The sequence below is a fragment of the Macaca thibetana genome, chromosome 9, assembly GCF_024542745.1.
Source record: "Macaca thibetana thibetana isolate TM-01 chromosome 9, ASM2454274v1, whole genome shotgun sequence".
NCBI classification, from domain to species: Eukaryota; Metazoa; Chordata; class Mammalia; order Primates; family Cercopithecidae; genus Macaca; species Macaca thibetana.
In genome coordinates, this window is record NC_065586.1 from 116,949,062 (window position 1) to 116,962,104 (window position 13,043).

At 40.3% G+C, this 13,043-nt stretch overlaps 1 protein-coding gene and 1 long non-coding RNA gene across 2 annotated transcripts in view; one reads left to right on the top strand and one right to left on the bottom strand.

Annotated features, from left to right (window-relative positions):
• LOC126962707 (uncharacterized) overlaps nucleotides 1–6,328 on the bottom strand; it is an 85,460-nt gene extending 79,132 nt beyond the window's left edge. Inside the window, exon 1 of the long non-coding RNA XR_007728786.1 lies at nucleotides 5,842–6,328. This is a non-coding gene — a long non-coding RNA (uncharacterized LOC126962707). The remainder of the gene's footprint in view (nucleotides 1–5,841) is intronic.
• Nucleotides 6,329–6,331: 3 nt separating this feature from the next.
• Nucleotides 6,332–13,043, top strand: part of WDR11 (WD repeat domain 11) — a 55,815-nt gene continuing 49,103 nt past the window's right edge. Inside the window, exons 1-2 of the mRNA XM_050803927.1 lie at nucleotides 6,332–6,655; nucleotides 7,676–7,787. Of these exons, the coding sequence (XP_050659884.1) occupies nucleotides 6,570–6,655; nucleotides 7,676–7,787 (198 nt within the window). The 5' untranslated portion in view covers nucleotides 6,332–6,569. The remainder of the gene's footprint in view (nucleotides 6,656–7,675; nucleotides 7,788–13,043) is intronic.

A 13,043-nucleotide genomic window follows, 5' to 3' on the forward strand; every position in this document is an offset into this window, starting at 1 on the left:
GTACCATTATGTATTATTTTTATCCTCTAAACTTTCCTAAAGTTACAGAGCTAGGAGGTAGCCGGGACAGGGTAGGACTCCTGTCTGTCTATCTGCCTAAAACTGCAAAGCCCTCACTGTTTCCAGCAATACCCAGCTGCCTCTCCTTGTGCCAAGGGTGTTAGAAGAGCATATCCCCCAGACAGCCTGCTCAGGATAAATGAATTTCATCATGACTGCTCTTCTCAGAAACATGCTTCAGTCTAATAAACCTTAATCACCATGTCATAAAGTGCACTGACTAATCCATTGTACTGTGATTATCACCCATAATAAGTAGAGACATAAAAAGAGATTAATAACGAGGGTAGTCAAATAATACATAGGACTGATGATTATCCACAATGAAGTAAGTAGTGAGTGGAACGTGTTTAAGGAGAAAAGATAAATCGATGCTGGATCTGAGCTGTTGGTTTAGTGCTCTCCCTACTCAGCCGGTCACCCACTCTGCTGCTGACGTTGTCTTCCATGTTACTGGGTGATGTTTCTTCAAAATGTCTTGCTGTGCAAAGTATGCTCTCCTGGTCCCTATTCAACCCCTGTGAGAACTTCACAAACACTCCTAAATCTCACATGACGCAGCTCTATATCCTGGACAGAGCCCCGGCTTAGCAGTGAGAAAACCTGGTCAAGGTTCATCTCTGTCCTCAGCTAGATATGTGATCGTGAGTGTCACTTAATCTTTCTAAGGCTGAGTTCCTTCATTTAGAAGCTGGGATTGGGGATACCCAAAATAAGGTTGACAAAATAAGGTTTGCTGGAAATTCAAATGCTTTTGGTTAAATAATACAGGATTAGCTGATTTAAAGTGCCAATGTTATAAGGAAAATAATCTAACAAATGCAGTAAAGGTCTTGGCACATTTTGATGCTAGAGTTGGTGGCAGTTGGAGCAGCCAAGCACCAGGAAAGTGTTCTGAGTCGAGACCAGGACTGAAAAGGGAGGCTCAGTGCAGGTCAAACCAGGATGAGACTGGAGGCAACAGCATACTGAAAGGTACACAAGTTGTAGCCCCTCTCCTTTAAAACTTAACTCCTGCAGTCACCAGAGGCAAGCCCTGAGCAGCATCGGCCTAAGTAAGCAGCCTGTGACTTGTAGAGTGGCTGTTCCCGCCCACAGCTCTTGGAGAGCACTGGGTGGGGCACGCCTGGCAGCTCAAACAGCTGAGTCTTTCACTGAGTGTGAAGACAGCCTGACCCTTTAAAAAGAGTGGAGTTAACCCCTCCTCTGGGTCAACCTCAGCAGTAATTTTCCAAATGCTGCATGATGCATTCACTGTTATGACCCCCTAAAGCTCTTGTTTTAGTTCTAGAGCTAGTCTAAAACTATTTACCACTGATTTTTTAAATCTCTGTGTGTCATACTTGCATTTCTACTTAGAGTAAGACTAACTTGTAAATCAAAGTCTGCCCTAAAACAGCCTTGAGTGTGAACAGACTGAATTGAGAGGCCTGGGTGCCAGCAACAGCCAAAGCAGGAGTTCATAGAGCCCTCACCTATACTGAAAGTGCCTCAGGACAATCTCGTCCTACTCTTTGGAAACATAAAGAATAATACAGCAACTTTTTTAAAAAACAGAAAACTGGCTGCAGTTTTGGTGTCCTGGTGACTCACACAGCAAATTCAACTCCATTTTTACCCAAATCCTTATTATTTCTTCTCCTGCAAGCCACTCCTTAAAGAGAAAATATAAATATCTCTCTTCAAATTCAAGATGGTATAGCTTAGTTGGGTCAGTGTTGTTATTGAAAACAGGAGGCCTCAGCTGGGCAGAGTGGCTCACGCCTGTCATCCCAGCACTTTGAGAGGCCGAGGTGGGCTGGTCACTTGAGGCCAGGAGATTGAGACCAGCCTGGCCAACATGGTGAAACCTGTCTCTACCAAAAATATGAAAAAATACGCTTGGTGGCTCATGCCTGTAATCTCAGCTACTCAGGAGGCTGAGGCACGAGAATCACTTGAACCCAGGAGGCAGAGGTTGTAGCGAGCCAGGACCATGCCACTGCACTCCAGCCTGGGTGACAGAGTGAGACCCTGTCTCAAAAAAGAAAGAAAGAAAATCGGAGGCTAGATTCATGTTCCAGCACGGTCAGCAAATAATAAGGTACTGTAGGAAGCTAGGTGCTGTTTTGGGTTCTTTTAATATGTTATCTGATTTCATGTTTTTCATCATCCAGGAATAGTTACTCTGCTCCCCACAAATAACAGGAGAAAAGGAGGCTTAATGAGGTCAAGTAATCTGCCCAAAGTCCCAACAAACGCCCTCCTATTACTAACGCTAACCTTCCATGACTCTCCAGGGCCAGAAGAAAATCCAGTGTGAGGGGTTAAAAAGTGAAACAGGCTTAGCTCACATGGAAAATCCTTAGCTCATCTCCTAGCACATGGTTAAATGCTCAAGAAATGATACCTGGCATTAGCAATAGAAGGGCATTTGAAAGCCTTTAAAGAAACACACAGAATGCATGGATTTTATGGACTTGTGCACAGAGAAGCCCGTGGTGCTAGAAGATACTGTGTAGGACTGTCACCAGTGTGCCTAAAGTTGCTCATTATCTTGCCATTTCACATAAAATAAAACAGAAATGCAAATAAAAGCTACACAAATAATGAAACATATAAAAAAGAAAATTTTCCCTTTGACTCATTCAATTAGTCCTGGGAGTAATGCACATTGTGCTTAGATACACAGTTCTCATTGTCAGAGTTGTTTTCCCTTTGCTTTCCACAATCAGACCACAACCAGGCCAGTGCTTGGTTTTGGAAATAAGACCTTGACCACAGCCCTTTGCCTTATTGGGAATGTGTTGCTCAGCTAAGTCGCTCATAGTCCATGCTGCCACCTACAGAATGTGAGAACATTTTGGCAAATTATATATCTGACAAGAGACTCAAACAGGCACCGTGGCTCCTGCCTGTAATCCCAGCTACTCAGGATGCTGAGGCAGGAGGATCCTTTGAGCCCAGAAGTGTTAGGCTACAGTGAGCTATGATCACAACACTGCACTCCAGCCTGGGTCACAGCCTTGTCTCAAAAAAAAAAAAAAAAAAAAAAAAAAAAAAAAAAAAAAAAAAAAAAAAGAAAAGAAAAAAGAAAAAAGAGACTTTCTAGAGTATATGAAGAACTCTTATAACTCAATAGTGAAAAGACAGATACCTCAATATAAAAATAAGCAAAGGATCTGAATATTTATTCAAAGAAGATATAAACGGCCAATAAGCACTTGAAAAGATGCTCAGCATCATTAGCCATCAGAAGAATGCATATCAAAACTACAATGAGAACTACTTCACACCCACTAGGATGGCTATTATAAAGAAGACAGATCACAATGAGTGTTGACCAGGATTTGGAGAGATTGGAATCCTTACACACTGCTAACAGAAATGCAATATGGTGCAGTCTCTGGAAAACAGTCTGGCAGTTTCCTCAAAAAGTTAAATATAGAGTTTTTATATGAGCCAGCAATTGTACTACTAGGTATACACCCAACAGAATTAAAAACATATATTCACACAAAAAATATGTACAGGAATGTCCATAGCAACATATTTGAAATAGCTAGAAAGCAGAAACAAACCAAATGCCTATCAGCTGATGACCGAATAAATAAAAGATGGTATATCCATATAATGAAATATTACTCAGCAGTGAAAAGGAATAAAGTACTGATATATGATACAACATGGACAAATCTTGAAAACGTTATGGTAAGCGGAAGAAGCCAGGCATAAAATACTACGTGCTTTATGGTTCCCTTCATATGAACTGTCCAGAACAGGCAAATGTATATAGACAGAAAGTAGATGAGCAGTTGCTAGAGTTGAGGGATGGTAAGTGGGGAAAATGGTGAGCAACTGCTAATGGGTACAGGGTTTCTTTTAGAAGTGATTAAATGTCCTGAAATTGATTATGGTGATGGTTGCTAAACTCTGTGAATATATTAAAACACAACAAATTAGATGGATGAATTGTATGGTATGTGAATTATGTCTTAGTAAAGCTGTTGTTTTTTTTAAATCTCATGCTTCCCAGGCAGCTGGAGTTTCTTCCAACTGGGCTGTGGAGTACATGACATGGAAGGCAATGTGGTTAAAGGCATACGTTTCAGAATCAGACTCCCCTGGGTTCCAGTGCTGGCTCTGCCTTTTATTGTCTGTATAAACTTGGGCAGCTCTGTGAACTTGTGAAAATATTTGTGATAATACAGTCTTTGTGGCTTTGTGCAGATGAAATGAGATGATGCAGGTAAAAGGTTTATCACAGTATTCACTTTGCGAGTGCTCAAAAGGAAGCTACTGTACTTATAAAGTAAGGCATTTATTCCATTACATATTATTTCTTCCATTTCTCATGTTTCCACCACCAAATCAAAATAGGAATCAGAAGTTCACATGCATTTATCTCCACTGACTTCAAAAGAAAAGGGTAAAAAAGTTGTCCTAGTTTAGGGATGCAAATGATGTAGCAGTGGCAGGGTGCCCTGAGTGTGCATTACCAGGCTTTGGAGTTTATGTCATTAGGCATGGGGCGAAATGGTAGCTTTTGAGGCATAAAGAGGAGCATAAGTTCTGTCCTATTAAAGAGATCAATTGCCCAGTGTGTCCAATATTCTGTCTTCCACTCTGGCCAAGACAGATGCTTCAGAGAAGGCCAGAAAATCCATTAACATACTTAATTACACACTCTTGTATCATGGCAGATACATTACTGTCCCAAACCCAGCCTGTCCTTGCCCTAAATATCCAACATCCATATCTTCAAGGTAGCTTGCAGATTTAAACTAATTAATCTTTCTCCAAGAGGCTTTTTCTTACCAGGGAGTGGGAGGGCTGGTTACCTGCCGCCTGCCCTCATCTGTGAGCTACTGCGCTGATGCCTGATTGTCACTTTGTGCCTGTTTGACCTTATGCCTAGTGGGCATTTGGAACTCCTGCACCGTCAATCATTTGTTGAAGACCAACTGTATGTCAGGAAAGGTGCCAGACATTGGGACAAAAGGAAGAACAGGATTTTGTTCCTTTATGAGAGGAACTCTAAGTCTACTAGGGAATATATAATTTTTCCTGTATTATGATTACTTAAAAATGTGTTGGCCTCCCCTTTGAGAGAGATATATCTGAAGATAATAATAATGTAAGGTATAACTACTGAAATGGCTCAGAACAGCAAAGTGACTTCTCAGAGGTCACTATGAAACACTTCCATTTTCATTTAGTTAGTCTCATGGCTGGGTCTAGTTGTAAAGGGAGTGGGGGAATGTACTCATTTAATGGAGGGACAATGTGCCTAGATATAAACTGAAGTTCTATCCCTAAGAAAAAAAAAAAGAGAGAATGAATTTGGGGAACAAATTAGCAATCTTCTCACAGGAGGCATGGAAGATTTTTAATGAGAGTGGTAAATTTAGATCTGAGGTTAGGGGCACATTTGGTGGCCCACAAACATCAGTAGGTTAGGGTGTGGGGTAAGGAAAGGTAAGACAAGGGAAAGGAAGCGAAGCCGCGGCAAAACATGATCAACTAAAAGCCAAAACATGATTATTGGTTTGAACAACTAAGAGGATATGAGGTGATCTTTGAGAAAGCTGTTTTACAAGAGTGGTAAGCTAGACACAAAAACCTGTGATGAAAAATCACCAATATGTTGTCCCTTTTGTTGCTCAAGGAGCTCACAATGCACTGGGGAGAGAAACACACATCTGCAAATATCATCACTGAAAAGAAATCATTGCATTAAGTGCTATAGTTAAAGCGTATAAACCCAACACTGAGCACAAAGAGGGAGGGATTGGGTCTGACCTGGAAAGCAGCAGAGGAGAAAGTGCGAAATGAAAGGTACCCCAACAACAGACAAAGGGTCACACTTGGCCCCAGACATAGTGCTTCTTCCTCAAGTGCGAAGGGAGTATTGCCAACACAAGATATGCAGTGTTATCTGTATTTGCAAATTGTTTATATTCGGGACATTCACTTCATTCAGTCCGGCAATTTCATTCAATTAATCTCATTCATTTCTTAATTAATCTAATTCATTATTCTCTGTAAACTCCACGAGAGCGGAGACTGCGTGTCTTCTTCATCGGTAGATCCCCCATGCCTACTGGCGCTAGTAGTTGCCCTAAATTCACTTATCAAAGGCAGAAAGAATAACTGGGACTCTTCTCTCTTGCTTTTCACGATTTCCAGCAGGGCACAAAGGCCTACAGTCCCGACCTGAAAAAAACAGACTTGACTGGAGGCAGCGCCTCTTCTTCCAAATACAGCTCCGGCTGCCGCAGATTAGCACAACCGCCTAAGCGGCGGAACTCTGGAGAGTGCGGAACCTGGCATCCTAGGAAACCGAAGGCAACGGAACCTGGGGGCGATGGAATCCGGGAGCGGTGGAACCCGGAGCCTGTAGAACTTGAATCCAGCGGAACCTGACAGCGGCGCCCAGGGGGCCACCCGGACTCTGTTTGGAACGGAAGCACAGTGTCCGCCGTTTCCTGGTTGCGGGTCAGCGCCGAGGTCCTCGGCTGGCAGCCGGGATGTTGCCCTACACAGTGAACTTCAAGGTGTCGGCGCGCACCCTCACGGGGGCCCTCAACGCCCACAACAAGGCGGCGGTGGACTGGTGAGGGCGCCGGGCTTCCAGGTCGCCAGGATCGGCCAGGAATGTGTGAGGGGAAGGGGGAAGAACAAGAGGTTTCACCCCCTGGTTAGTTTGGCCTCGCTAAGACAGGCAGCCGCCCTCACTCAATAAGATTGCTTTTAGTTGGTGGATTTTTGTTGTTACAAAAGTGATAGTAGCCCCGTGTGGGAAATTCCCCCATGCAAATACATTTCCCCTCTTTCTCGCCTATTTCTCTGCTGTTTTCTCTGCACCTTGCCCTTTTGCTATTCCATTCCCCTCTCTTTACCTCTCCTCTAGCTTACAGGTTTCTCTCTCTCCACCATTAGTTCCCTGTTCACTTTCTCTTTCCTATCCTGTCTTTTCTTTTTCTTTCTCTTGTATTCCTGTTTTCCTTCAACAATGTGCCAGACCCTGTGCTAGGCGCCTGTTCTCTCACCTGCCCTTTCCACCTTCTCTTTTCGGGCTCCTACTGTGTAGGACATTCCTGTCTTCAACAGGTCGTCTCTATTACTGTATGCTTTCACTATAAATTACCACTGCAGCTCTGAAAATTACTCATTAGACAAATGTAAAGCAAAATTCTGTGGCTGTGGGATGTTGTTAGGAGGACCGAAACGTCTTGTGCAGTGTTTGTCATTTTATTTAGTTGGAAGTACTGGGGTTCGTTGCGGTATCCCCAGGCACATTGTGGATACTAAGGATTAGAAATCGAGTAAGCGAAAGACGTATGCCCACAAAAACAATCAGAGGGCACAAGTTCCCTTCTATGTCCTCCGGTCTCTGTTTTCATATCTTTTAGAACTTTTTTTTATCCGAATGAAAAGTGAATTTCAACAAGCATTTTAAGCTTAGCCAGATCTTTTATTCAAATAGGATAATGATAAATACTGGCCTTTGGGTTTAAATGATTTTATTAATGGTGGTACATATGAATTAGATTTATCATTTATTTAGGCTTGACCAGAAAGAAGTTGTCCTGCTTTGTTCTGTACTTAAAATTTAACATTACTGTTTTGCTAGGGGCTGGCAAGGTTTAATTGCTTATGGATGTCATTCACTTGTGGTAGTGATTGATTCCATTACTGCCCAAACTCTTCAAGTTTTAGAAAAGCATAAAGCTGATGTTGTCAAGGTAAGTAAAATCCCATTTTGACCCTAACATGTTGTCTAGTCTAAAGTTTAATACTGTGTATCACTAAGCTCTCATTAAGTCTTATGTGTAAGTGTTGAATAGCTTTTAAATATAAAAATCTATTTGGGGTAGCCTAGAATTTTCATATATATGACTTAATGTCAATACAGGATGAGTTATTAAATGCTAGTTGTTAGATCATTTTAAGGCAGATGAAAGACACCAGTTCTACCATTTACAAGACCACTCAGTCATTCCTTAGTTTTGAGCACTTAGCATGTGCTATGGATATGGAGATAATTCTCCACCTTGTAAGGAAGACTCACGGCGTGGTAGTATGATAAGTGAGACTTGCTTAACACGCTGTGAGAAAACAGAGGAGCTTCATATTGCCTGGTTGTGAGGAGAGTCACAGACATCTTTTCAGTTTCAAGACTAGTAGACAGTAGTTAGCCAAGTAAAAAATTGACAAGGAGCATTGCAGGGAAGAGCAAGAATATACACAGAAGTAAGTAGTGTGCCATAAAGATGGCACACTTGTAAGAGTGATGGAATAAGAGGCAGCCAGAGAGATTCAGCTGTCTGTTCTGAAAGTTTTAAAAGATTATGAAGGAGTTTGGATTTTTTTTCTTTTTTTTTTTGTGAGAAGGAGTCTTGCTCTGTTGCCCAGGCTGGAGTGCAGTGGCACCATCTCAGCTCACTGCAAGCTCCACCTCCTGGGTTCACGCCATTCTCCTGCCTCAGCCTCCTGAGTAGCTGGGACTACAGGTGCCCACCACCGCACCCAACTAATTTTTTGTATTTTTAGTAGAGATGTGGTTTCACCATGTTAGCCAGGATGGTCTTGATCTCCTGACCTCGTGATCCACCTGCCTTGGTCTCCCAAAGTGCTAGGATTACAGGCATGAGCTACTGCGCCCAGCAGGAGTTTAGATTTTTAAGTAGGAGATTGATGTGACCACATTTGTATCTTAGAAAAACTCTGGCAGCAGTGGAGGATCTGCTGGAGAAATGCAAGACTGGAGGCAGTAAGATCATTTAGGAGACTTTTGCAGTAATTTTGGCGGGAAATTCTAAGGGCCTAAAATAAAGCTGGGGCATGGAGAAGTCATATATTAGAGCTGCCTAAGAGGTAAACCTGATAGCCTTTATAGTGATCAGTATAAAGGAGAGTAAGAGAATAGAGTGACTCCAAGGTTTCTTTTGGTGTAATTGAATGACAGTGTTTCCAGTTATCAGCGGTAAGCATCTGTGAAGTCAGTGAAGTTTAAAGCTCCGCCTCCTGGGTTCACGCCATTCTCCTGCCTCAGCCTCCCGAGTAGCTGGAACTACAGGCGCCCGCCACCGCGCCCGGCTCATTTTTTGTATTTTTAGTAGAGACGGGGTTTCACCATGGTCTCGATCTCCTGACCTTGTGATCCGCCCGCCTCGGCCTCCCAAAGTGCTGGGATTACAGGCGTGAGCCACCGCGCCCGGCCAGGTTTCAACAGCAAAGTCTGAGGTGCCTGTAATATATTGCATTATAGTGATCCGAGCTTTAGGAGAGAGGTCAGGATTAGAGATAGAGATTTGGAGTCTTTTTCTTTTTCAAATAATAGCTTTATTGAGATACTCATACCATAAAATTTGCTCATTTAAAATGCACAATTCTATGATTTTTAGTATATTCACAGTTATGCAGCCACAATTACAACGAACTTTATTACCTCAAAAAGAAACCGTGTATCCACTAGCAGTCATATTCCATTTCCCCCATTTCCCTCATCCTTTGGCAACCACTGATCTCCTTTCTGTGTCTGTAGACTGGCCCATTCTGGACATTTTATATAAATTGAATCATATAGTTTGTGGTCTTTCGTGCCTGACTTCTTTCACTTAGCATAATGTTTTCATGGTTCATCTGTGTTGTAGCATATATCAATACTCTGTTCCTTGTTACTGATGAATAATATTCCACTGTAAGGATGTATCACATTTATTTTATTGATGGACGTTTGGATATTTTGTACTTTTTGCCTGTTACGAATAATGCTGCTTTGCACATTCATGTGCAAGTTTTGTGTGAACTTGTGTTTTCATTTCCCTTGAGTATATTTCTAGGGGTAGAATTACTGACTCATATGGTAACTCTGTTTAACTTTTTGAGGAACTGCTGGACTGTTTTCCAAATTAGCATTCCCATTAGTAATGTATGAGGAGTCCAATTTATCCAAATCCTCACCAACACTTGCTATTCTCTGTTCTTTTGATTATAACCATCCTAATGGGTATGAATTGATTCTCATTGTGGCTTTGGTTTGCATTTCCCTGATGGCTAAAGGTGTGGAGTATCTTTTCATGTGCTTATTGGCCATTTGTATATCTTCTTTGGAGAAATGTCTATGCAGGTCCTTTGCCCATTTTAAAATTATATTATTTATCTTTTTATAATTGAGTTGTAAGGTTTCTTTGTATACAGTAGTCCTCCCTTATCCAGAAGGGAAATGTTCCAAGACCCCAGTGGATGCCTGAAACCCTAGATAGTACCAAACCCTATATATATATATATATATATATATATATATATATATAGTGTTTTTTCTCATACATACTCACTTATGATAAAGTTTATAAACCGAACCCTGTATGTACCGTTTTGTCTCATACATACTTACCTATGATCAAGTTTATAAATTAGGCATAAGAGATTAACAAAATAACTAATAATGAAGGAGAACAGTTATAACAATACATCAGCATTACTACTCTTGCACTTTGGGGGCATTATAAAGTAAAATAAGGGTTATTTGAATGTAGCACTGAGATATCACAACAGTTGATCTGATAATCAGTGTGGCTGCTAAGGGCAAGTGCTGGATAAAGCATGAATGTTCTGGACAAAGGGATGATATATGATTGAGGCAAGATGGAACAGGACAGTGGGAGATTTCATCATGCTATTCAGAAAAGTGCATAATTTATGAATTGTTTATTTCTAGAATTTTTCATGTCACATTTTTGGACCTTGATTGATACATGATTTGCAAATATTTTCTCTCAATTTGTGGATTATCTTTTTACTTTCTTGGTGGTGTCTTATGAAGAACAAAACTTTTTCATTTTGATGTAGTCCAATTTATTATTTTGTATTGTTGTTGCTTGTACTTTTTGTGTCATATCCAGGAAACCATTGCTTTCTCCAATATCAAGAAGATATATACCTTTGGTTTTTTCTTAGAATTTTAGAGCTTTAGCTTTTAATCTATTTTGAGTTAATTTTTATATATGATGTGAAGTAGGGAAAAATACAATTAATTTTTGTTTATTGACCTATATTCTGTAATTTAGCTAACTTCACTTAGATCTATTTAATAGTAATTTTGGGTGAATTTTTTTAAGTAGATATGTCACTGCAAGTGACTGCAGTTTAATGTTTTCTTTGATAATCTGTGTGTCTTCTATTTCTTTTTCTTGCCATGTTGCATTGGCTAGGACCTCTACTACAATGAATGGGAGGAGTGAGAGGGTACTCTTGTCGTGTTCCTGAGCTTAGGGGGAAAGCATTCAGTCTTTCATCAAGTCTGATGTAAAGTATAGGGTGTTTTGGGAAAAATATATTTACTTCTCTTTCCCTCTCTGTTTCCTTTCCCCTACACTGCCCCTTGGCATTTCTGGAGCTTTTATTTCTTTATGTAGGTCCAAGTTTCAGTCTGGTATTATATTCCCATCTACTGAAGAATTTACTGTAAGTTCTTGAAGTGCCTGTCTAATACCGGTTGATTTTCTTAGCTTTTATTTCTCTGAGAAAGTATTTCACCTTTGTTTTTGAAAGATAATTTTCAAAGGATATAGAATTCTGGGCTTACAATTTTTTTTTCTAGTAATACTTTACAAATATCACTCCATTGGCCAGGCACAGTGGCTCACACCTGTAATCCTAGCACTTTGGGAGGCCGAGGTGGATGGATCACTGGGGTCAGGAGTTTGAGACTAGCCTGGCCAACAAGGCAAAACCTCATCTCTACTAAAAATACAAAAATTAGCCAGGTGTGGTGGTGCACACCTGTAGTCCCAGCTACTTGGGAGGCTGAGGCAGGAGAACAGCTTGAACCCGAAGGTGGAGGTTGCAGTGAGCTGAGATGGTGCCACTGCACTCCAGCCTGGGCAACAGAGTGAGACTCTGTCTCAAAAAAAAAAAAAAAAAAAACAACAAAATCACTCCACTATCTTCCAGCTTACATAGTTTCTGATGAAAAATTTTTGTCTTTGTTTCTCAGCATTATTTCTTTTTTTCTCCGATTACCTTCAAGATTTCCTTAACCTTGGTTTTCATTAGTTTGATTATTTAAAAAATATGTTTATATATACATGGCTTGGAGTTTACCTAAATGGGATTCAACATATACATATACAAATATATACACATATACAAACATATATATACACATAGAGACAGTCAATTCTTGTTATTCATGATAGCTGTATTCTGTGAAGTTGTTGCATACACCGAATTAGTGAATACTGAAACTTTGTTTGCTCCTAGGGGTTAGGTTCTTGTGAGGCTCTGGTCACAACATTTTCATCAACTGATCAATACATAACCTTGCTTTATGTGTGTTTCCATTTAAAGACGTATTATTTAATATGTCGATTGATCCATTAACATTGAACTCATAGCCAACAACACATGCCTGAGCAAAGCTTATCACATATATATGTATTTTTTGTAAGACACATCACAACTTCTCATACTTAGAAACAGTAGAAGCACTATGCTTGGGGACCTATTTAGATAGTTAAATCACCAGCAAAAAGAACAAAAATGTGAAAAATGTGGTACTAAATAAATCATGACATGAACACTTGTTTTGCAATTGTAAAAGCTAAAGCAAGAATTCTTGTTTGACTTTAGCTGGGAACGCACATGTATGTTGGGTGACATTTTTTCACCATTCTGCACTTGTCCACAAAAGCACTGCAAGTATTGATTTTGAGGTTGCAAATTTTAGTGAGTAGGTAAATGGACAAATACAGAATCTATAAATAACTAGAATTGACTGTATACACATATATACACTATACATATTCTATTCATACACATTCTATACCTACGAACTGATACATATTCAAACATATACACATACAAATATGCATACACACATACATATGCATATATACACATACACACTTCATTTAAAAATTTTTGCCTGAGCAAAAGATCTATTCCAGGAAAACCTTCACACTCATTTTCAGAAAACGCTGTTTCCATCTTTTTCA